Source organism: Aquarana catesbeiana, linkage group LG07, assembly GCF_042186555.1.
Source record: "Aquarana catesbeiana isolate 2022-GZ linkage group LG07, ASM4218655v1, whole genome shotgun sequence".
Taxonomy (NCBI): Eukaryota; Metazoa; Chordata; class Amphibia; order Anura; family Ranidae; genus Aquarana; species Aquarana catesbeiana.
Genome location: NC_133330.1, coordinates 260,380,895 through 260,405,013, shown reverse-complemented (window position 1 = coordinate 260,405,013; position 24,119 = coordinate 260,380,895). Strand labels below are relative to the sequence as shown.

The window sequence follows — 24,119 nt, the reverse complement described above, 5'->3', positions numbered from 1 at the left end:
TCCTGGCGGGGGGGGGCATCACCCTGTCACAGCACAATAGAACAGCAGGGGAGATTGCTGTACTAATATCAGATAACTAGTAGAGCAGCTCCTCCCGAGCTTCCAGGTTTATTTTCATTCAGCCCGCTGGGTTGAACGCAAAAAAACAGTAGTGTGTACTAGGCTTAAATGTGTATACTGTCCATCACTCTCACTGCAGTGCTAGATGACTTCTTGGCAGTTGCTGACCACAAACACGCACTCATACAGATCTTTCACCTCCCAAACCTCTCTACCACTAAAGAAAAAGTCCTTTTGTCTTCTCTCTGACAATGACCCGTAGTGAATAGTAAACTGAAGGAATAGTCCACTAATCACACATTAATTTGTATTAGCAAGGAAACCTAGGCCCTTCTCTCCATTCCTCCTCAAACTGTGCATAAACAATAATACACCTACCCAGAACCTTCAAGTTCTATTCCAAACTTTATGCCCCGACAGATCCTTTTCCTAAAGACAGAGCTACCTGATTCTAAGATAACCCATTTTTGCCCACATTAAAGGAAGAAGATAGAGAATTAATGGAGAATGACTTTTCAGAGGAAGAGGTAAAGATGTCCATTAAACAGCTGAATCTCTCCAGGGCACCTCGCCCTGAGGGATTTTCTGGACATTACTACAAAAAATATATGGACATCCTAGTCTCACATCTTTGCACATTTGTTAATAATCCTAGGAATTACCTGCCTCCATATGAAAACATGGTGTACAATCAAGTCATTCCAAAACTGGGTAAAGACCAACATCTTTAATCAATGTAGATTTAAAAATGTTGACCAAAGTCCTTTCTATGAGAATAAATTCATTTTTATTGCAGTATATCCACCCAGCTCAGGTGGGATTTGTCCCCAGTCGGCAAGCGCCCAATCAAACGAGAAGAGTCAACATCATTTCAGCTATGCACTCCAGTTGGGATGGGGGTGGGATTAGACGTTGCATGCTTCTTTCTTTAGACCTGCAGAAGGCCTTTGATTCCATTTCTTGGCACTATCTTTTTTTATACTCTGGAGATGTATGGGGCTGGCTCTAAATTTATAGGCCTCTTGTGAACATTATACTCCAAGCAAATGGCTTCTTTTACTATGAGAGGATGTCAATCTCAGAGTTTTAGGGAACCTTGTGGTACTGTCAAGCTGTTCTACAATCTAATCAAGGTAACCCGCTCCTGGCTGCTAGGTTTGTGAGAGAGACTTATCCAGGCATCTACTGGCTGCTAAGTCTGTGAGAGAGGCTTATCCAGACATCTTACTGGTTTCTAGGTCTGTGTGAGAGACCTACCCAATTATTCAAGATCTGCTAAAAGAAAGCTGTTTTGCCCTTTGATTCGAGGAGTCTGTCATGCCGCGTACACACGACCGGACTTTCCGGCAGAAAAGGTCCGACGGAACAAATCCGTCGTACATTCTGATCGTGTGTGGTCTTCATCTGACCTTTTCTGTTGAAAAATCTGACAGACCTTAGAAATAGAACATGTTTCAAATCTTTCCGATGGACTCGATCCCTATAGAAAAAAAACGTTTGTCTGTATGCTAGTCCGACGGACCGAAAACGGCGCAAGGGCAGCTATTGGCTACTGGCTATTGAACTTCCTTTTCTAGTCCAGTTGTACGTCATCACGTTCAAAATGATCGGACTTTGGTGGGATCGTGTGTAGGCAAGTCCGTTTCGTCGAAACTCCGTCGAAAAAGTCCCTCAGCGATCAGTCCGACGAGAAGTCCGCTCGTGTGTACGCGGCATAAGTGATCTGCTAAAAGGGGTATCTAAAACCTCTCCTCAACCTCTTTCCTACAACCTTTCTCAAGTTCTAATTAACCGCTTCATCCCCAGACCATTTGGCTGGCCAAAGACCAGAGAACTTTTTATTTGTCACAGCGTTGTTTTAGCTGACAATTGCGCAATCGTGCGACATGACTCCCAAACAAAAAATGACGTCCTTTTTTCCCCACAAATAGAGCTTTCTTTTGGTGGTATTTGATCACCTCTGCGGTTTTTATTTTTTGTGCTATAAACAAAAAATGGGACAATTTTGAAAAAAATGCATTATTTTTTACTATAATAAATATCCCCAAATAATATATAAAAAAAACACATTTTTTTCCTCAGTTTAGGCCAATACGTATTCTTCTACATATTTTTGGTAAAAAAAATCGCAATAAGCGTATATTGATTTCTTTGCGCAGAAGTTATAGCGTCTACAAAATAGGAGATAGTTTTATGGCATTTTTATTAATATTTTTTTTTTACTAGTAATGGCGATCAGCTATTTTTATCATGACTGTGACATTATGGCGGACACGTCGGACAATTTTGACACATTTTTGGGACCATTGGCATTAATACAGTGATCACAGCGATTAAAAATGCATTGATTACTATAAAAATGTCACTGGCAGTGAAGGGGTTAAGACTGGCGGCAGTGAAGGGGTTAATGTGTGTCCTAGGAAGTGTTCTAACTGAAGGGGGATGTGGACTGTGCAGGGAAACTAACAGGTCCTCTGTTCATACTCTGTATGAACAGAGGATCTGTCAGTTCTCCCCTCAGAGAACCGGATACTGTGTGTTTACACACACAGATCCCGGTTCTCCGTGTGCCCCGAGTGATCGGGCCCGTCGGTGATCGAGACCGCCGGGCACTCGCATCGGCTCGGGGGGGGGGGGGGGGGTTGCACACGCCCCCTAGTGGCCACAGGGTGAAGCGATGTTACATAACTTCGTTTTGCCCAGCCGTGCCATTCTGCCGCAGTACAACTGCAGCGGCTGGTCGGCATGTGGTTAAAGCATTGAAAAATAGCTAAAGTGACTGGCGCCTATATTCTGTTCAAACATCCCATTATAGCCATGGACTCAGCCCTGGGGTAAATGTAAGCTCGCTCCCTGTATCTGGAGGTACCTCTTTGCACCCAGTAGACCCAGGGGGGCACCACACTAAAAGAATAAAAACCTAATCCTCCATCAATACAAACATGGTGGATGGAGGAATCCCACCCCCGACCCCTTGGGGACATTGTATTCTGATAGTGGGACTCGCTGCTGTCAGAATACTCTTATCAAAACAAAAATTTCCAGCATGTCCCTTCGACAGAAGTTGATACAGCAAAAATTGCATAAACCAAACACTGAAACACACATGCAGAGTGGAACTACAAGAACTGAAATACAATGGTAAAAGGGCATAGAGGAAAGCAAGGCCGGGGGGGGGGGGGGACAGCTGGATGGCAGAGGGAATGTGGGTCAGGAAGCTCACTGGTGATGTAGAATCAGGCAGGTTCAGGAATAGAAGCAGAAATGGGTACACAAACAAAATGCTGAGGCACTAAGTAAATGAATAGCAAAGTGGGGTTAAATAATCTTCCAGCTTCAGGTGGTGACTAATCACTACTCTCAGTTGACTGCTTGGAGTCACCCAGTGGGGGATACTGAAATTACACTATTCTAGTCCACAGTACCCTAAGACCCCATTCACACAGGGGCAACACAACTTGCAGGTTGCCTCAGCGAGGCGACCTGCAAACGACTGCCCGGGCGACTTGCAAAACGACTTCTGTATAGAAGTCTATGCAAGTCGCCCCAAGTCGCCCCCGAAGTCGTACAGGAACCTTTTTCTAAGTCGGAGCGACTTGTGTCGCTCCCCTTAGAACGGTTTCATAGCACAGAACGGGAGGCGACTTGTCAGGCGACTAGGTCGCCTGACAAGTCGTCCCTGTGTGAATGGACTCTAAAACAGCTGTGTGTATGCTCCTCCTCCAGGTAGTGACAAGAGCAACTATCTAATTTTTTAACAAATGTATTGGATGCTACTATCAAAGTTTAGGTGTGAGACATATAGCTGGATCACCATGCATGATATTTTCATTACTCCACATCATAAAGATACAAGATGATCTTGTGGTTGCATCACTGATATACTGATCATGATACACAGTAAATACCATTGCCAATGACATTTGACTCATTGATCAACGCTTTTAGAAAAAAAAGGGTGCCATACTGTACATACAGTGAACATTAGTCACTGATTTTCAATAAAAAGAAAATTAAAAAAGCTGCATGACTGTTTTACAATTTTTGGGGATTTTTAAAGAGCTGTAAACCAATAATTATAATATCTATATGTGACAGGTATCCAAAACTTTAAAGGGCGCTACATTCACAGTCGGGATTACAAGAACCCTGAAGAATTTTCCGGTAAAAGAGTGATTGTAATTGGTATTGGAAACTCTGGTGGTGACATTGCTGTGGAGCTCAGCAGGACAGCATCTCAGGTATGATTAAATCCACTGACAAAAAATCGAAACCATACTGAGCAAAAGGCATGGAATGCCAATATCATATGTTTGTGTATTGAACACCTAATGCAAGACAACAGTGAGACCCCTTTACACTGGTGCACTTTTCCAGGGCGACAAAAGCACATGAAAACTGTTCCTATGTAACTGTTCACACGGTAGGTGCGCTGGACTTTAACAAGATGATGCTGTACTTAGATTCAGTTTTTAAAAAGGCACCTTCCATTGTTAGTCAATAGCAATGCATTAAAAGCACATCAGTGTGAAAGGGCCCTTATAAAGGAAACTTTTTTGTAGCCTCCCTGACGGTATTCCCAAGTGTGGCTCGGGGTTAAATTTCAGCACCATTAGCGGTAACCCAGAGCCACACTTGGGATTACATCTCAGGATCCTGGTGCGGTGTACTTACCTTGTCCCCAGGATCCTGCAATGTCCCCCCGCGCTGTCTGCGGGCTCTGTCCTCTGCCCGAAGCCTCTCTGTGCCAGGCTCCGTTCCCTGCGAGCGTCGCGACGCACGGGGGAGGAGCGTGGCGGCAAATTCAAAAAAAGTCAAAATCATAACACATACAGTACTGTAATCTTACAGATTACAGTACTTTATGAAATCATTTCACTTCCCTTTTGTCCCCAGTGCTTTGGCCCATGCCCTGCATGCAGTTTTATATTATACATACTGTTCTTTCTGCCTGGAAACTTGAGATTGTCCATAGCAACCAAAAAGTGTCCCTTTACGTCAAAAGTGGCTTTAAACCAGCTAGAAAACAGCGATAGTAAATTAGAACACTTGCAGAATTGAGCAATAGTGAATCGTGGGGAAATTCATTTTATTATTATCATATTATTATTTTTTTTAACCACTTCCCGCCCGGCCCATAGCAGATGAAGGCCGGGCGGTGGTTCCGTTATCCTGACTGGGCGTCATATGACGTCCAGCACCATAACATGCCACCGCACGCCTGCGGGGGCGCGCATCGCGTCGATCGTTGGAGCGGTGTGTCAGTCTGACACACCGCTCCACCGATCTTGGTAAAGAGCCTCACGGCTGATCACGATGTCAATAGGAAGAGCCGTTGATCTGCTTTTCCTCACTCGCGTCTGACAGACGGAAGTAGAGGAGAGCCGGTCGGCGGCTCTCCTGACAAGGGGGGCCGTCGCTGATTATTTATCAGCGCAGCCCCCCCTCAGATCACCACACTGGACCACCAGGGATCGCCACTAGGACCACCAGGGAAGGGGCAACATGTGGATGGCCAGGCTATGTACCCCATGGCCATCGACATGTGCCCAATCTGTGCCAATCAGTGCCCACAAATGGGCACTGATTGGCACCATTATGTTTCAGTTCTGCCCAGCAATACCACCAATCAGCCACCCATAAGTACCCATCAGTACCACCCATAAGTACCAATCAATGCCACCTACGAGTGCCCATCAGTGCGCCTATGAGTGCCCATCGGTGCCACCTATGAGTGCCCATCAGTGCCGCATACCAGTGCCACCTATCAGTGCCCATCAGTGCCCATCAGTGCCGCCTATCAGTGCTCATCATCAGTGCCACCTCATTGGTGTCAACTCATCAGTGCCCATCAGTGCCGCCGTATCAGTGCCTGTCAGTGCAGCCATATCAGTGCCCGTCATTGAAGAAGAAAACGTACTTATTTACAAAAAATTTTAACAGAAACAAAGAAAAACTTGTTTTTTTTCAAAATTTTCGGTCTTTTCTTATTTGTTGCGCAAAAAATAAAAAACGCAGAGGTGATCAAATACCACCAAAATAAATCTTTATTTGTGGGAACAAAATGATAAAAAATTTGTTTGGGTACAGACAGTGTAGCATGACCGCGCAATTGTCATTCAAAGTGCGATAGCGCTGAAAGCTGAAAATTGGCCTGGGCGGGAAGGTGTCTAAGTGCCCGGTATTGAAGTGGTTAATTATTTATATTTATTTATTATATTATAATTTATGATTTTGTGTTTCAAACTTCATCATACCCGGCATATCTACTAGACTCTTGGTGGACAGATATAAGTGTGTTATTGCTAAGAATTACAGACCTACAATATAAAACGCCAAATTTCTATGCAAAATAATTGTACCGCTTTGAGACGCAAAAATCGGAAATAATCATACTGCCAGGGAGGTTAAGCAAGCTTTGAGGTTGCCATTGCTACTTTGCACTCTGCAAATCCTATTTGTTTAACTGTAATTTCCACACTTTGGCTTACTTACTTTGTGCCACTGATGTGGATTGAGTATGCAAACAAAGACTTCTAACTTTACCGTGACTTTCTTTATGTGCATATGTGTTGTGGGTCTGTGTCTTAAAGTATTGAAGCAAATGGATCTTTCTAATAGCCAGGCAACAGGCATCTTCAGAAGGAGGTCAGCAATGACAGGCTCCCTGTTCCTATCTGCAAAGGTTTACTATAAAAATGTTCTCCTTCCAGCTTTTAAAAATCCCTTTTTGTGCCCTACCCTCAGATAATAAGCCTCTAATGTTCGTTAGCCTAAGCGGATACAACAAAGAGGATTACTTATTTCGCTCCCCCAGCAGCTGGTGCTTTGCTCTCCCCCACTCCTGCAATGAGGGTTGGTGCTCAACCTCCTAATATGCATATTAGGACTGCTGGTCCTGCACTGTCCATGACGAAATTAGCGAGGGGGCAGCGGCTTCCCTGACGATGAGGAACAGCATTGTGGGACTGGTTGTCCAGAAGTGGGGAAGCCTGCAGGAGCAAGGAATAAGGTAAGTAATTATAAGTTTTCCCTGCCCCCTAGACTAAACATGCAGTAGAGCAGGGGTGTCAAACTCAATTTCATTATGGCGGCATCAGGATTATGATTGCCCTCAAAGGGCTGTGCAGATTTTAGGGGTGCGCTATGTATGGAATGCAATGTTTAGGGGTGCGCTACATGCAGAGTTCAGGAGTGAGCTATGACTAAGCACCATGCCTGGTGTGAAACATGTAAGAAGCAGTGCAGTTAGTCTGTACTTACCTTTGCCTTTGATGCCTTGATTTTACTTTTCAATAAAGGTGAATATTTGGAATGCGGTTATCCAGCCCTTCCTTTTTTTTCAGAGTTCAGGAGTGCATAATGTACAGAGTGCAAAGTTCAGGAGTATGCGACATACAGAGTGCAGGGTTTAGAGGTGTGCTATGCACAGTGTTCAGGGTTCAGCTCTCTTTCACAGGCTGTCCACATCATACTTCCACCCCTGCTCCTTGATTTTGACCTTTGCATTCTCCCCCATCCCCCACCTCTCTACACATCTCCCTGCTCATCCACCCCTCCAAAGGTTTCCTCCCATCTCACCTATCCAGCCTGGCTCTAGTACCTCCCGGGAAGTGTAGGTGGCTCCACCTCTCTCCCCGCCATGTTCCGGCTGAAAAAAAACCCTAAGTGCAAGGGCCGCATGAAATGGCCTGGCAGGTCGGATTCGGCCTTGGGTTTGACACATGTGCAGTAGAGGATTACTATCTGGGGACGGGGGAAGGGAAGCTACAAGAATGGTATTTTTTAGTTGACTGGAGTTTAGCTTTAAAGCAGTATTGAATTCAAAACCAAAAATATAATCTATTGCAGCTTACCAGTCATTAGATGTGATGGCTGCATTCATTTTCTTTTTCAGGCTCTTTTCCCTTTGTTTTCACCTGTGATCTGGCCAGTACGCATTTCCTGTATTAGATGTACTAGCAGATTTAGATACACTATCAAATTGAAGCAACAGTTCACACTTTATAAGCAGTTACAGCAAACTGTTTTTTTTTCCTTTTTGGGATAAAGGTTTTTCATAAATAAATAAAACTGATCATTGTAGGCACTCCTGCCAGTGTTGAATGATCTGTCTTGCCTTTAACTGATACATCTGGAAGAGAGCTTTTTCTTTTGTAAAACAGACTTAGAGCCCTTTCACACTGGGGCTGTTTGCAGGCGCTATTGCGCTAATAATAGCGCCTGCAAACCGACCCGAAAGTGCCGCTGCCTTAATTCCAGTGTGAAAGTCCCGAGGGCTTTCACACTGGAGCAATGCGCTGGCAGGACGGTAAAAAAAGTCCTGCCAGCAGCATCTTCGGAGCGGTGAAGGAGCTTCACCGCTCCTGCCCATTGAAAGCAATGGGACGGCGCAGCTATACCGCCGGCGGGGGGTAAAACCGCCCCGTTAGCGGCCGAATACCGACGGTAAAACGCCGCTAATAATAGTGGCGTTTTACAGCCGGCGCCGACGCCGCCCCCGCCTCAGTGTGAAAGGGCTCTTAGGGCTCCTTCACACGGACGTGTCTGTGTACGGAGCCCGCTCTGCTCCGCGGGGGGATCGCTCCGTCGATCCCCGCTGAGCAGGCAGATGACAGGTCCGTCTCTGCACACTGTGCAGGGACGGACCTGTCAGAGCGCCGCTCTCCCCTATGGTGGATCAGGTGAAGACGGACCGTAGAGTCCGTCGTCACACGATCCGATCCGCAGACGGATGGAAAAGTAGGTTTTTTCCCCCGTCACACTTTTTCGGATCGGAGCGGGTCGGATGTCAGCGGACATGTCACCGCTGACATCCGATGCTCCATAGAGGTCTATGGAGCGTCCATTCAGGTCCGCCGAAAAAACTGACAGGCGAACCTGAACGAATCGTCCGTGTGAAAGAGGCCTAACTGGCAAGATCACCAGATGAAAAGAGAAGAAAGGAAGCCTAAAAAGAAAACAAATGCAACCATCACATGTACAGTAAGAATTGGTAAGCTGCAATATAATAAATGTTTGGTTTTGGGTTGACTTGAATGCCGCTTCAAGTCAACCCAAAACTGATTACTACATTGTTGTCACCAGGCCACAGCTGCATGTAGCCAAAGAACTACTATAGAAAGAGGGAGGGTGACAATATGATTGTCCCAAAAGACATACACATCACGATTATGGCAAAGGAGAAATCTAGAATTTTTAAGGAACAGCAGAAAGGGGAATATTTTTATGAAAGGGGTTGTAAAGTCACAAGGTTTTTTTTTATCTCAATGCATTCTATGCATTAAGATAAAAAAACCTTCTGTGTGCAGCAGCCCCCCCCCCCCCCAACACTTACCTGAGGTTCCTCTCTGTCCAGGGATGTCCACGAGTGTCTCAGGTGTTCACATTCTCTTTCCTGATTGGCTAAGACACAGCAGCGGCACCATTGGCACCTGCTGCTGTCAATCAAAGTCAGCTAGCCAATCAGGGGAAAGAGAGGGGGTGGGGCTCAGTGTCTAAATGGACACAGAAAGCTGTGTCTCAGCTCGGGTGCCCCCATAGCAAGCTGCTTACTGTGGGGACACTGAACAGGAGGGAGGGGGCCATGAGCACAGAAGAGGGACCCGAGAAGAGGAGGATCCACTGCAACAGAGCAGATAAGTATAACATGTTTGTTATTTTTACAAGAAAAAAAACAAGCCTTTACAATCACCTTAAGGCTACAACTCAATGATTGAAGTTGAATGATTACATAGTATATGTAAATGGTGCTAGTTTTTGACCATGGGTCATATTTATTAAGCACATTCTACAAACAGTAACTACACATTCGTTATTTGCCATTATTCAGTGAAGATATAAAGCACAGAGATGTTAGATTCTCCTACATATTTACTGGATTGGACCACATCTGTTGCTTTTTACTGCACGTCTGGATTTCTTATTCCTCAATGAAAAGCGAAAGTTTCAGTAATTGTAACATTCGCCAGGCCTGATCATTTTGTTAAAATTCAATGCTTGGAGTAGGTACACCATTTGCTTCAAGTAAGGATGCATGGTCCACATTTAAACTACTGAAATTTGTCCCTTGCTCCCAATGTCGATGCATGCTATATATAGGCAGCACAGTGTTCAACTGGTTAGCACTTCTGCTTAGCAGCACTGGGGTCATTGGTTCGAATTCTAATCACGACACTACTTGTTCTCCCTTTGCCTGTGTGGGTTTCCTCTGGTTACTCCGGTTTCCTCCCACACTCCAAAGACATGCTGGTAGACTAGTTGGATCCTGCCTAAACTGGCCCTAGTATGTGTATGTATGAATGTGAGTTAGGAATCATAGATTGTAAGCTCCTTCAGGGCAGGGACTTATGTGAATGTATAATATGTAAAGCACTGTGTAAATTGACAGCGCTATACAGTATAAGTGCCTGTAATAGAGAAATAATAGGAAACATTAGAAAAAACGCCAGGTGAATGCTACTGAATGTAAGGAAAATCTATGGCCCTGGGTTGTGTCTTGATTGGCCTGCTTTTCATTAATAGCACTATGGTGTCCTTTTATGAAAGTGCGGTAAAATACCGCTTTTCAGTTCTCAGGCATTCTCAGAGGAGATCGCTCTCCTCTGAGTGCCTGTTTATGAAAGTGTGTAGATCGCTTCTCATGTTGAGTTGAGGAGCGATCTACAAACGCCGGGAACTCCTGAGAATGGCTCCTCTCACTATAATCTCGTGTGATGTAGCGGGATTACAGTATGAGGAACCATAAAATACAAAAGTTTAACACAAATCAGCACACATTATTCCCCAACATATTAATAAAATAATAAAGATAAATTCCCCCTACACAATATACATTAACCTAATTATAAAAAAAACATTGTTTTTATCAATATTTAAAGATCATACATGTCCCTATTTAAATGTGAATGGTGTATAGTAAATGAATGTAATGCACATATGTAATGCAGCTATACACCATTCATATAAATGCAAAATACATTTATAATCATTAAAAAAATAATTTTAATAAAGTATACAAGTATAAATATTTATTAATAAATTAAAATAAAATATATTTCATTATAGATAAACATAAAAATTGATAAACTGGTGCGATGCGAGAACACTGCGAATCCACTGCGGGTTCCCGCATCGCACCGACTCGCAAGTCAGTTCACACTGCCATATGCGAATCGCTGGGGAGTGTCAATACATAGTTAACGACACCCCCAGATCAGCTTGCATATCGCACTGCAAACTGACAGTTCGGACATGAATCGGATCGCATATGTGTGAACACACATGCGATCCGATTCTGGTCCGAACAGAAAAAAGGGTCCTGTGCGTGTTTGCACCGAATGCGGTGCGATATCAGCCATACTATCTGTACAGCTGATATCGCACCGCACAGACATCGCATGTAATGTGAATGGCAGTGTGCTGCGAATAACATGCGATGCCTGTGCGATGACCGGCATCGCACAAGTGTGAACTGGGCCTAAAAGTTAACACCCCTAAATCAGTTCGCATATCGCAGTTCTGCAAACTCGGACAGTAATCGAATCGCATGGGTGTGAACACCCATGCGATCCGATTCTGCTGTGGACCAAAAAAAGGGTCCTATAAGAGTTTGGTCCGAGGGCAATGCAAATTTAGCAATACTATCTGTATGGCTGAAATCGCATCGCACAGAGATCGAATGTGATTTTGCACTGCAATGCGGTGCGAATCACATCCAATCTCTGACACCGCAGCAGTGGGAACTGGCCCTAAATCATATTGCATTTGCACCAAAATGGTACAGGACCCTTCATTTGGTCCGCACTGGAATCGGATCGCATGGGTGTGAACACCCATGCGATCCGATTCCTGCACCATTACATAGTTCGCACTGCGATCTGTGAAATGATCTGGGGGTGTCATTAACTTTACATTGACACCCGCAGTGGTGCGCAGATGTCAATGTAGGTGCGATGTGAAAGCCCGCACAGGAATCACGCTGGTTCACGCATCACACAAGTGTGAACCCAGTCAGAGACATGAACATCTAAAAAAATATATATATATATATCTATATATAGATATAGATATATATATCTATATAGCTATAGATATATATATCTATATCTATATATAGATATATAGATATCTATCTATCTATCTATCTATCTATCTATCTATCTATCTATCTATATAGCTATATAGATATAGATATCTATATCTATATAGCTATATAGATATATATATATATAGATATATATATATATAGCTATATAGCTATATATATATATATCTATATATATAGATATATATATATATAGCTATATAGCTATATATATATATATATCTATATAGCTACATATATATATATATATATATATATATAGAGATATATATATATATATATATATATATATATATATATATATATATATATATATATATATATATATATATATATATATATATAGCTATATATATATATATATATATATATATATATATATATATATATATATATATATATATATATATATATATATATATATATATATATATATATATATATTGTTAGGTTCAACTTTTAAATAAGTTGCTTATAGTTTATATTGCTTTGCCAAATTATTGCTTCTATAAGAAAGATGACACGGAGTCAGGTATGTCTGTATCACAGTTCTGAGCATCCCAAAAAAAGGACTGCTCCCTTTACTTCTTTTATAGGCAGTTCCAAAAGCAGTAATCTTATCGGCATTACCAAATGAGGTTAAGGTACAAAGAGTTTCTCATCAGCGAACATGTAATGATTATTCAGCAGTTCCAAATTCCATCTAGATACAGATTGATAGAACAATTGATACGTACACAGGTAAGAAAGGAGCACAAACAATTTAAATAGAACAATTGATACGTACACAGGTAAGAAAGGAGCACAAACAATTTAAATAAAACAATTGATACGTACACAGGTAAGAAAAAACAGAAACACTTAAAGTGGAACTCTAAGTCATTATTTCAACCCTATCAATTTCCCCCTTTGACATCATCCTCTCCTTCCCCCTGGGTCCTCATGAATAAGTTCTAGTCAGTTTTTCCCCAGAGTCCTTTCCCTGACCGCGAGTTGTCAGAGGGGTAGAACCCATCCCCCTAGGTATTACCAACATCTTAAAATTCAAGAAGAGGAGTTTTATAGGAGTAGGGTGATGTCAATACACACTTATCAGTATACCCTGTCTATTCTCCTAATTTTCCTATTTATTTTCCTGTATACACATATATTCGTGATTGTAAGTGATATTAATATTAGAATAATAATTACCATTGGACTTAACAACCAGTGAAAGATATTGGTTGCTGTAGAAGACATTCCACTAAATATATCCCACCAATGTGGTGCAGTATCCTGTTGTATCTGTGAGGAAAGATGTACTAGTCTACCTTTGTCAATAATAATTTGCTACTTTAGGATCATCTATAGCCCATTCGAAAGTTGTTGTTTCCTCTACTTCAAGTACATTAATACCAGGAGTCCATGCATATATTTGTAAAACAACAATCTTCAACAAAAAATATGTAAGTAGATATTTCATCATGTTGTTTTCTCGGGTTGTTTCTTGCAATGTGATGCGTGTATCCAGGTAGGTTTTCCTTCCAGCTTTACTGAGGTGGCTGTGGTCAAGAGTACTTGGTAAGGACCTTCAAACCTGGGTTCCAATGTCTTTCTGGTGTGTTTCTTCACATATACATAATCCCCTGGTAGCAGAGTATGTGTACCTGTTATTGAATTAGGGTCTGGAAGAGAAGAATACACACTTTTGTGGATCTTAGTTAGACGTTGTTGTAATTGTATCACATATGCAGTCAAACTATCACATTGCAATTGCATACTCTGTGGAAAGTATAAACCCAATCTAGGTGCATTCCCAAAAAGTATCTCATATGGGGATAATCCTGTCTTTCCTGTTGGAGTGTACCTTATAGAGAACAAAGCCAAAGGCAGGCATTCTGGCCAAGGCTTGTTTAACTCTTGCATGGCTTTTTGTATTTTTAACTTTATTGTCCCATTTACTCTCTCCACTGATCCTGAACTCTGTGGGTGGTAAGGGGTGTGAAAACTTTGTTGAACCCCTAACATGGTCATCACATTCTGCATGATTTCTCCTGTAAAGTGTGTCCCCCTATCTGATTCTATGGTTTCAGGAAGACCAAACCTAGGTATTAACTCAGTGATCAGTTTCTTAGCTGTGGCTTCAGCTGTAGCCGATTTTACTGGATAACTTTCGGGCCAACCTGAGAATAAATCGATACACACGAGGACAAATTCAAAAGGGCCGCTCTTAGGCATTTGTATGTAATCAATCTGCAGTCTCTGGAAGGGGTATTGGGCCCGGACCTGGTGTTTTCGTGGGGTTTTTACTCTCTGTCCTGGGTTATTCAGGAGACAGATTTGGCAGGCTGCACAGTAGTTTCTTGCAGTGCTACTGAATCCAGGGGCGAGCCATCCTTGGTTCACAATCCTATACATGGAATTGGAACTGACGTGTGTGGGTAGGTGAACTGCCGCTGCCATTTCTGGGTACAGAGAGGCAGGCAGGCATATTTTGCCTCCTTCCCTCCATACATTGTCAAGGTCTGGTGCTGCTCCCATTCTGACCCACTTATCTTTCTCGCTCTCCCCTGCTTGCTCCTGTAATTTACTCAGCTGCTGCCATGTTGGTTCTGGGATACTCACCTCTACCGCTGCTAAGGTCTCAGGGCTTCCTTCCCCTAGAGCTGCCTGTTTTGCAGTCAAATCTGCAAATGCATTTCCTTTTGCCTCAATTGTTTTTGCGCTCGTGTGTGCCGCTATCTTCCTAATGGCTACTCGTTTAACCTTTTGAAGATTGTTCAGGACTCTCTTAATCCCTTCTCCATGTTTTACAGGTGTACCTGCTGCTGTCAGATAACCTCTAGCCCTCCATATGTGGCCATAATCGTGCGCTACGCCATAAGCATAGGCAGAGTCAGTGTAAATATTCCCTTCTCGTTCTTTTAAGTATTCTAGGGCTTGTTCTAAAGCTTTTAATTCTGCTTCCTGTGCTGACATGTGGGCTGGTAAGGCCTGTGCTTCAATTACCTGCGTATCAGTCACTACAGCATACCCTGTGTGATATTTACCCTTGTCATCAGCAAACCTACTACCATCTATATACAAGGTGTGCTCAGCATTTAAAATTGGTGTATCTGTAACATGTGGAAATCCCATTGTCTCCTGTTCCATGAGCTGAAAACAATCGTGCTGATCTACTTCTTTAAACAAAAGAGTGTCAGTGTCCTCATTTCTTTTCTCACTAGTACTATTAGTACTATCATTCCCCCTTGCCAAATCTGGTGACTGAAGAGGCAAAAAGGTGGCCAAATTTAAGGTTGTACAGCGCTGAAAAGTAACATTTGGAGGTAAGAGTAAAGTACACTGTAACCTTAATTGCCTAGCCATTGAAATGTGTTTGGGCTGTACCTGAGACAAGATTGCATGTATGTCATGTGTGGTATGCACTACGACTGGATTGTCTAGAACAATCTCTGATGACTTATCTATGATAATTGACACTGCAGCTACCGCCCGTACACAAGACGGTGAACCTCTAGATACTGGATCTAATGCTGCTGAAAAGTAAGCGACTGGTCTTTGTTTTACATGTGCCTGTGTCAGAACACCTGTGGCGTGTCCAGTGATCTCAGCAATGTACAGATTAAATATCTTGGTGTAATCTGGTATACCAATAGCCGGGGCAGAAATCAACAACTTTTTCAAAGTGATAAACGACTCATAAGCTACTTCTGTAAGCACATACGGTACAATTTTCAAACAATCGTATAATGGCTGCATCAAAGCGCTAGCATGTGGTATCCACTGTCTACAATATGACACGATACCTAAAAACATACGCAATTGTTTGAAATTCCGTGGGGGTAACATTCCCTTTATCACTTGAACCCTCTCCTCAGTGAGATGTCTCGTACCCTGTGATATACAATGTCCCAAAAAGATAACTTTTTCCTGACACACTTGTAATGTAATGATTATTCAGCAGTTCCAAATTCCATCTAGATACAGATTGATAGAACAATTGATACGTACACAGGTAAGAAAGGAGCACAAACAATTTAAATAGAACAATTGATACGTACACAGGTAAGAAAGGAGCACAAACAATTTAAATAGAACAATTGATACGTACACAGGTAAGAAAAAACAGAAACACTTAAAGTGGAACTCTAAGTCATTATTTCAACCCTATCAATATACACATATATATATATGTATATATATACATATATATATACGTATATATATATATATATACACTATAAATTCCTATCCTGCTGGTTTTGGGGTGTGTAATGGTGGGGAAGGTGTGCTCTGACTGTTTGGTGAAAGAAAGAAGTCAAAAGACTTCTTGCTTTCTCCAGAATACTCAGCCAGTTTCAGGCTTCTCACTCTGATTCTCCACTTCTGAAATGGTGAATCAGAAAGTGAGAATTCTGTCACAGATCGCCAGTGAGGTGCTGAGATCGCACCTTCATAAACTGTCCGTTTCTGTGAAGTCAGTTACAAATTCTCACTGTGCTGAGATAATCAGCGGAGAACATGTTCTCCGCTGATTATCTCAGTTTCATAAACTGGTAATGAGCTGAGATCAGCGGTGAGACTCGGGATCGCCGCTGATCTCAGTTTCATAAAAGGACACCTATGAGACCTGTTGATTTAATGCAAAATGTATTCAGACTATTGAAATATATGTCAGTTAATATGTGGCTGTAAAGTATCTGGCTTTTCCTAATAATATATGCCAAGGAGTTTAGAGTTAGATACTGATAGTACATATTTTGTCACAATTTTGAGTTATTGCACCGCTATGTGTATACTTCATCTCTCTGAAAATAATTTAAATCTTCAAGAAATTTCTTATGTTTCCTTTGTTTATTGTTTTTATGGTATTTATTAAAGCTTGCCAAAATTTGTTTGTGTTTTTAAAATTTACGTTTTGTTTGCAGTTTTTCAGTTGTTCATTAATTTTCTCAATATATTTCTTTTCATTGTCCAATAGATATTGCATCAAAGTATTTTCTGTTGGCAACTGTTTCCATATCCATTGCAAACAAAAAAGATATATTTTGAGATAATAATGAACAGCTGAAGGGGGAATAGTAAAAACATTTTGAAATTTAAAGCACATGCAGATTTTTTTAGGATGAAAGAAAGCATGAAATATCGTAGAGAATCACAGGAATATGATTGAAGAAAGGAAACCTAAGAATATCCTAAGGGATTTAAATGATTTTCAGAAAGATGAAGCAGACACATGTCCAGGTAGAAGGAGCTGGGGTACAATAACTCAATATTTTGCCAAATCTGAAATATCAATATCAAGTGAAATGAGACAATTCCAGCAATGTTGAGAAAGTTGATAGATCTGATATTTTTTAAAACCGCAAAGCAGAAGAAGGAAAGCAGAGAAAGATTAAAGGGCAAGAGCTCAAAGGAAGGCAGTAGGGAAACTCTGCAAAAAGGACTTAAGAAACAGAGATCAATGGGCATAAACAGGACCGAGGGGGAAAAGACACCCTAAAAACAACAAAAATTCTGTCTCATGAAATTTAGTAAACACAAGTGCTAGATATAAGTGTCAAAGATAAAAAAATGAAAATCCCCAATCTATCATCAATGATTCTTAATAAACAACAGGGTTTCTATATCAATGATTTTTAATAAACAACAATTAAAAGTTTTGGAGAAGGGACTCAGGGACTTTAGGGGGTAGGTGGCTGAAGGTCTACCCCACTACTGGTCAATTTGGGGCTCCTATCACCCATGGTCCTGGAGATACAGGGCTCCATGCACAGCCTGTCAGAAGCTACATACAGAGCGGCCAGTTTAAATACAAGCTGGCACACTCTGTTTGCAGCAGACTGAGAGGATGAGCTCACAGTGCCTTTCCTCACTTCTTGTCAGAGGCACTGAGCTCAATGGATAGCTTGGAGCCTGCAGAGTTTGACAGGCAGCACTGCCTGTCAAACTCGCTTGCAGTAGCAGCATAGTCCAACAATGTAAAACTGCCATTCAGCAATGTAAAAAAAAAAAGAGGCGGCAGTAGCACCTCATGAACGCCTGTCAGCTGCTGCTATACCACTCGTTGAAAAGCAATACATCACAGATCACTTTTTAGATGGCAGTAAGCATTACTGCAATTGTGAAAGAAACTTGAAACACATCATCCATTTCACACTCACCACCAACCAGTTCACTCCCCAGCCACTTTCCATGTTAGCCACCTCCCTTCAATTTATATCACAGGTGACCATTTCCCAACCTGCAGATGACAGACCCTACTCCAAAAGATTCACTTCCAGTTACTTCCCCCACCCGCTGATTGATATCCCTTCATGACCACCTCACACCCTCCTGAAGACAGACTTTTCTCCCCAACCTGTCCCCTCACACCTTCTCACCTGCTGACCTGTGGATGGGGGAATCAATCCCGCAGTGTTATTGTGTTCTGCCAGCGGGGAGTCTCCCCTAACCACACAATACAATGATCAGTGTTGCTAACTATAGCTGGCAGCACTGATTGTTTTGGGAAAAACCTGACAGGCTGGTTGTACTCAAGTCGATTAATAGATTGACTTGTGTACAACCAGCTAGCCCATACATAGATCGACTATGGCTGGTCTCTGCTTAATTGGCTTAATTTCAATTCATGGCCCGCTTAACCACTAGGCAGTCCCTAAACATCCTTCCACAAACCTTTACATTTTTTCTTCCCAGATTCCTTCATCCTCCTAACCTGTACATAGTGCCCAATGTCATACCCTCCACACTCCTCTCCTATACATAGTGCCCAGTGTCATACCCTCCACACTTCTCTCCTATACATAGTGCCCACTGTCATACCCTCCACACTCCTCTCCTGTACATACTGCTCACTGTCATACCCTCCACACTCCTCTCCTTTACATACTGCTCACTGTCATACCCTCCACACTCCTCTCCTGTACATACTGCTCACTGTCATACCCTCCACATTCCTCTTCTGTACTTACTGCTTACTGTCATACCCTCCACACTCCTCTCCTGTACATACTGCTCACTGTCATACCCTCCACACTCCTCTCCTTTACATACTGCCCATAGTCATACCCTCCACACTCCTCTCCTGTACATACTGCCCACTGTGATACCCCCCCGCACTCCTCTCCTGTACATACCGCCCCCTGTTAAACCCTCCACACTCCTCTCCTGTGCATACTGCTCACTGTCATACCCTCCACATTCCTCTCCTTTACATACTGCCCACTGTGATACCCTCCACACTCCTCTCCTGTACATACTGCCAACTGTCATACCCTCCACACTCCTCTCCTGTACATACTGCCAACTATCTTTTTTTCCACACTCCTCTCCTGTACATACTGCCTTCATAATACCTTCCACACTCCTCTCCTGTACATACTACCCCTATCATACACTCCTCTCCTGTACATACAGCCCCATCATACCCTCCACACTCCTCTCCTGTACATACTGCACCCATCATACCCTCCGCACTCCTCTCCTGTACATACTGCCCACTGGCATACCCTCCACACTTCCACACTTCTCTCCTGTACATAGTGCCCACTGTTATACCCTCCACATTCCTCTCCCTCACCTGCACATACTTCCCACTTTTATACCACCCATACTCCTCCCCTATGCCTCTTACACACAAAAACAGTTCTTTAAAATTATATTGAATATCTTCAATGTTACCAGCTCTAGAATTGGCACACTTTTGTTCCAACTTCACCCCGTCTTCCTTCCAGGTTCTGTGCCTTCGATCACTTGCCTTGGCCGGGCTGCGTTGCTGTCACTTCCATGCATGCTCATTCGCATCCTCACTCTCTCTCTCATTCCCCCTCTCTCTCTCATCCTCCCTCTCTTACCCCTCACCCCTCTCTCATCCCCCTTCTCTCTCTCTCATCCTTCCTTTCTCTATTTAATTTAATTTAATTTGTTAATCAAAAAATTGTTTGCAATTTTAATTATTTTTTTTATTTTTATTTCTTTATAAAAAGCCCCACCATAATCCTCAGCACCAGGCCCATGATGTTCTTAATCCAGCCCTGAAGGGGACGTGCTGTGGCCCACCTTTGCAAATGTGTTTCTTTGGTGGTGAGAAGAAAATATTGTGTTTAGGGAAGATAGGGTTCAATATACAGCCTGCATATTATTGGGGGGTTTATTGATGACATCTTTATATTTTGGGAAAGATCCTCATAAATATTTGAAGAGTTTGCAAACATACTAATTAACAACAGTATATGTATGTTTTTTACAAGGTAAGTTCAAGCAGATCATTTACATTTTTTGGACTTTTTAAATCCAAAGTAAATAGCCATTTTGTTTCCATGCTCAGCAATGTTGCATCCAAACTTTATTTTTCAGAGACCAGTTTTAAAACCTGTAGACCCCATAACTGTAGGCATTTAGCATCTTTTCACACACATGACATGAGACTGGTTTATCTCCTCTAAGAAAGAGATTATTTACTATATATACTAGATTATTATTATATGCAAATAGAACCCAGGCAGATATTTAAGCCCTTTTTTTTAAGATCTTGAGCATTTAGGGGTAAAACATTTTTCTGTTGGGTGGATAAATTGGGCACTAGTCAGCATTTTTTAATTTTGTATCTGTTTGTTTTGTTAATTTTTTGTTTTAACCCTGTAGTTGTTACAAACTTCAATATAGAGCAGGGGTCTCAAACTGGTGGCCCCCCAGCTGTTGCAGAACTACAATTCCCATGAGGCATTAGAAGGCTGACAGTTACAAGCATGACTCCCATAGGCAGAGGCGTGATGGGACTTGTAGTTCCGCAGCAGCTGGAGGGCCGCCAGTTTAAGACCCTTGATATAGAGTATTTTGAGGTAGCAACAGCTCCAGAGAGCACAGCTGTCTAGTGCAATATTTCATCTGAATACCAATGGTTAATTATACAGATTTTTAGGTTACATTTTTATATGTTTTATATTTTTAGGTTAGATGATTTTATATGGTTTCTGTTGTACACGTCAAAACATTTTGTTACATTTCCAGCTACTTTTTTTTAGGTGTTTCTCAGTACCAGGAGAGGTTCTTGGATTTTAAATCGTGTCTCTGATTATGGCTATCCCCTGGACATGTTAAATCTTTCTCGCTTTCTAAATACACTGAAACATGTCTTACCAACTTCCTTGCTGAACTATGTTGGAGAATCTACAGTCAATAAGCGATTTGACCATGCAAATTTTGGCTTGAAACCTAAACACAGGTAAGTTCTTTGGCTAACTGCATTGGGTGGCCCCCATGCAACCTGTTCTGGCTTTTACAAAACAATAATTGTTTGCCTTACCCCACTGTAGTCAGTAAGCTGTTTTTCTCTAGGGGCAGCTTCTGATATATAAAACTGTGGTTCGGGGATGAGCTAAAGTTTGGGCCATATGGGCCTGAACCTGTGGGAACCTATCAAATAATAGCTGGCTCCCAGCCCAATCAGTCACAGCCTGGGAATTCCCCTCCTAGAAGCAGCATATACATTGGGGAAAATCATTTTTTGATCTCCTGGAAATTTTGTAAGTTTGCCCACTTACAAAGAAATGAAATGTCTATAATTGTTATAATAGGTGTAATTTAAATGATAGAGACAGAATATAAACCACAAATCCACATGATATAAATGTTATAAATTGAGTTGCAGTTCAATGAGTAGTATAATTTTTGATCCCCAAGCAAAAAATGACTTAGTACTTGGTGGAGAAACCCTTGCTGGCAAGCACAGAGGTAAGACGTTTCTTGTAGTTGGTTACCAGGTTTGCATACATCTCAGGAGGGATTTTGGTCCACTCTTTACAGATCTTCCAGAAGTTTCAGCTCCCTCCATAAATTTTCTAGAGGATTAAGGTCTGGAGACTGGCTAGGCCACTCCATAACCTTAATGTGCTTGTGCCACTCCTTTGTTGCCTTGGCTGTATTTTTTGGAACATTGTCATGCTGGAGGACCCATCCACGACCCATGTTCAGTGTTCTGGCTGAGGGAAGAAGGTTCTCATCCAAGAATTTACAATATGTGGCCCCGTCCATTGGCCCGTCCATGTGACAAAGTTAGCCTGTACCTTTAGCAGAGAAACAGCCACAAAGCATAATGTTTCCACCTCCGTGTTTGACTGTAGGGATGGTGTTCTTAGGGTCACAGTCAGCATTTTTCTTCCTCCAAACACGGTGAGTCAAGTTGATGCCAAAGAGCTCAAGTTTGGTCTCATCTGACCAAGAACACTTTCTCCCAATCCTTCTCTGAATCATTTAGATGTTCATTGGAAAACTTCAGACAGGCCTGTACATGTGCTTTCTTGAAGGGGACCTTGTGGGCGCTGCAGGATTTCAATCCACGACTGCGTATTGGGTTACCAATGGTTTGGTGACTGTGGTCCCAACTGCCTAGAGATCAATCACAAGCTCCTCTTGTTTAGTTCTGGTCTGATCCCTCACTTTTCTCATGATCATCCTTACCCCATAACCAAGGACAATTGATGGTTATTTTGTATTTCTTCCATTTTGAAAATAATCGCTCCAACAGTTGTCTCTTTCTCACCAAGCTTCTTGCTGGTGGTCTTGTAGCCCTATTCCAGCCTTGTGCAGGTCTACAATCTTGCCCCTGACGTCCTTTGACAGGTTTTTGGTCTTGCCCATGATGGTGAGGTTTGAATGGAAGAAAGAGATTCTGTGGACAGGTGTCTTTTATACACATAACGAGCTGTCGTTAGGAGCACCTTCTTAAAGCGGTTGTATGCCCTGGGTAGGGATGAGCCGAACACCCCCCTGTTCGGTTCGCACCAGAACATGCGAACAGGAAAAAAGTTCGTTCGAACACCGTTAAAGTCTATGGGACACGAATATGAATAATCAAAAGTGCTAATTTTAAAGGCTTATATGCAAGTTATTGTCATAAAAAGTGTTTGGGGACCTGGGTCCTGCCCCAGGGGACATGGATCAATGCAAAAAAAAGTTTTAAAAACGGCCGTTTTTTCAGGAGCAGTGATTTTAATAATGCTTAAAGTCAAACAATAAAAGTGTAATATCCCTTTAAATTTCGTAGCTGGGGGGTGTCTATAGTATGCCTGTAAAGGGGTGCATGTTTCCCGTGTTTAGAACAGTCTGACAGCAAAATTACATTTCAAAGGAAATAAGCCATTTAAAACTACTCGCGGCTATTGCATTGCCGGTCTGACAATACACATAGAAGTTCATTGATAAAAACGGCATGGGAATTCCCCACAGGGGAACCCCGAACCAAAATTTAAAAAAAAAAATGACGTGGGGGTCCCCCTAAATTCCATACCAGGCCCTTCAGGTCTGGTATGGATATTAAGGGGAACCCCGGCCAAAATTTAAAAAAAAAAATGTGGGAGTCCCCCTACATTCCATACCAGACCCTTCAGGTCTGGTATGGATTTTAAGGGGAACCCCGCGCCAAAAAAAAAAAAAAAGGCATGAGGTCCCCCTAAAAATCCATACCAGACCCTTATCCGAGCACGCAACCTGGCAGGCCGCAGGAAAAGAGGGAGGACGAGAGAGCGCCCCCCTCCTGAACCGTACCAGGCCACATGCCCTCAACATTGGGAGGGTGCTTTGGGGTAGCCCCCCAAAACACCTTGTCCCCATGTTGATGAGGACAAGGGCCTCATCCCCACAACCCTGGCCGGTGGTTGTGGGGGTCTGCGGGCGGGGGGCTTATCGGAATCTGGAAGCCCCCTTTAACAAGGGGACCCCCAGATCCCGGCCCCCCCGTGTGAAATGGTAAGGGGGTACAAAATTACCCCTACCATTTCACAAAAAAATGTCAAAAATGTTAAAATGACAAGAGACAGTTTTTGACAATTCCTTTATTTAAATGCTTCTTCTTTCTTCTATCTTCCTTCATCTTCTTCTTCTTCTTCTAGTTCTTCTGGCTCTTCTGGTTCTTCCTCCGGCGTTCTCGTCCAGCATCTCCTCCGCGGCGTCTTCTATCTTCTTCTCCTCG

The 24,119-nt window shown here is 42.5% G+C and overlaps 1 protein-coding gene across 2 annotated transcripts in view; it reads left to right on the top strand.

Annotated features, from left to right (window-relative positions):
* Positions 1-24,119, top strand: part of LOC141103551 (flavin-containing monooxygenase 5-like) — an 84,251-nt gene that overhangs the window by 38,575 nt on the left and 21,557 nt on the right. For both annotated transcript variants that reach the window (XM_073593254.1, XM_073593255.1), the window contains 2 exons: positions 4,159-4,301; positions 21,175-21,374. In XM_073593254.1, the coding sequence (XP_073449355.1) occupies positions 4,159-4,301; positions 21,175-21,374 (343 nt within the window). The remainder of the gene's footprint in view (positions 1-4,158; positions 4,302-21,174; positions 21,375-24,119) is intronic.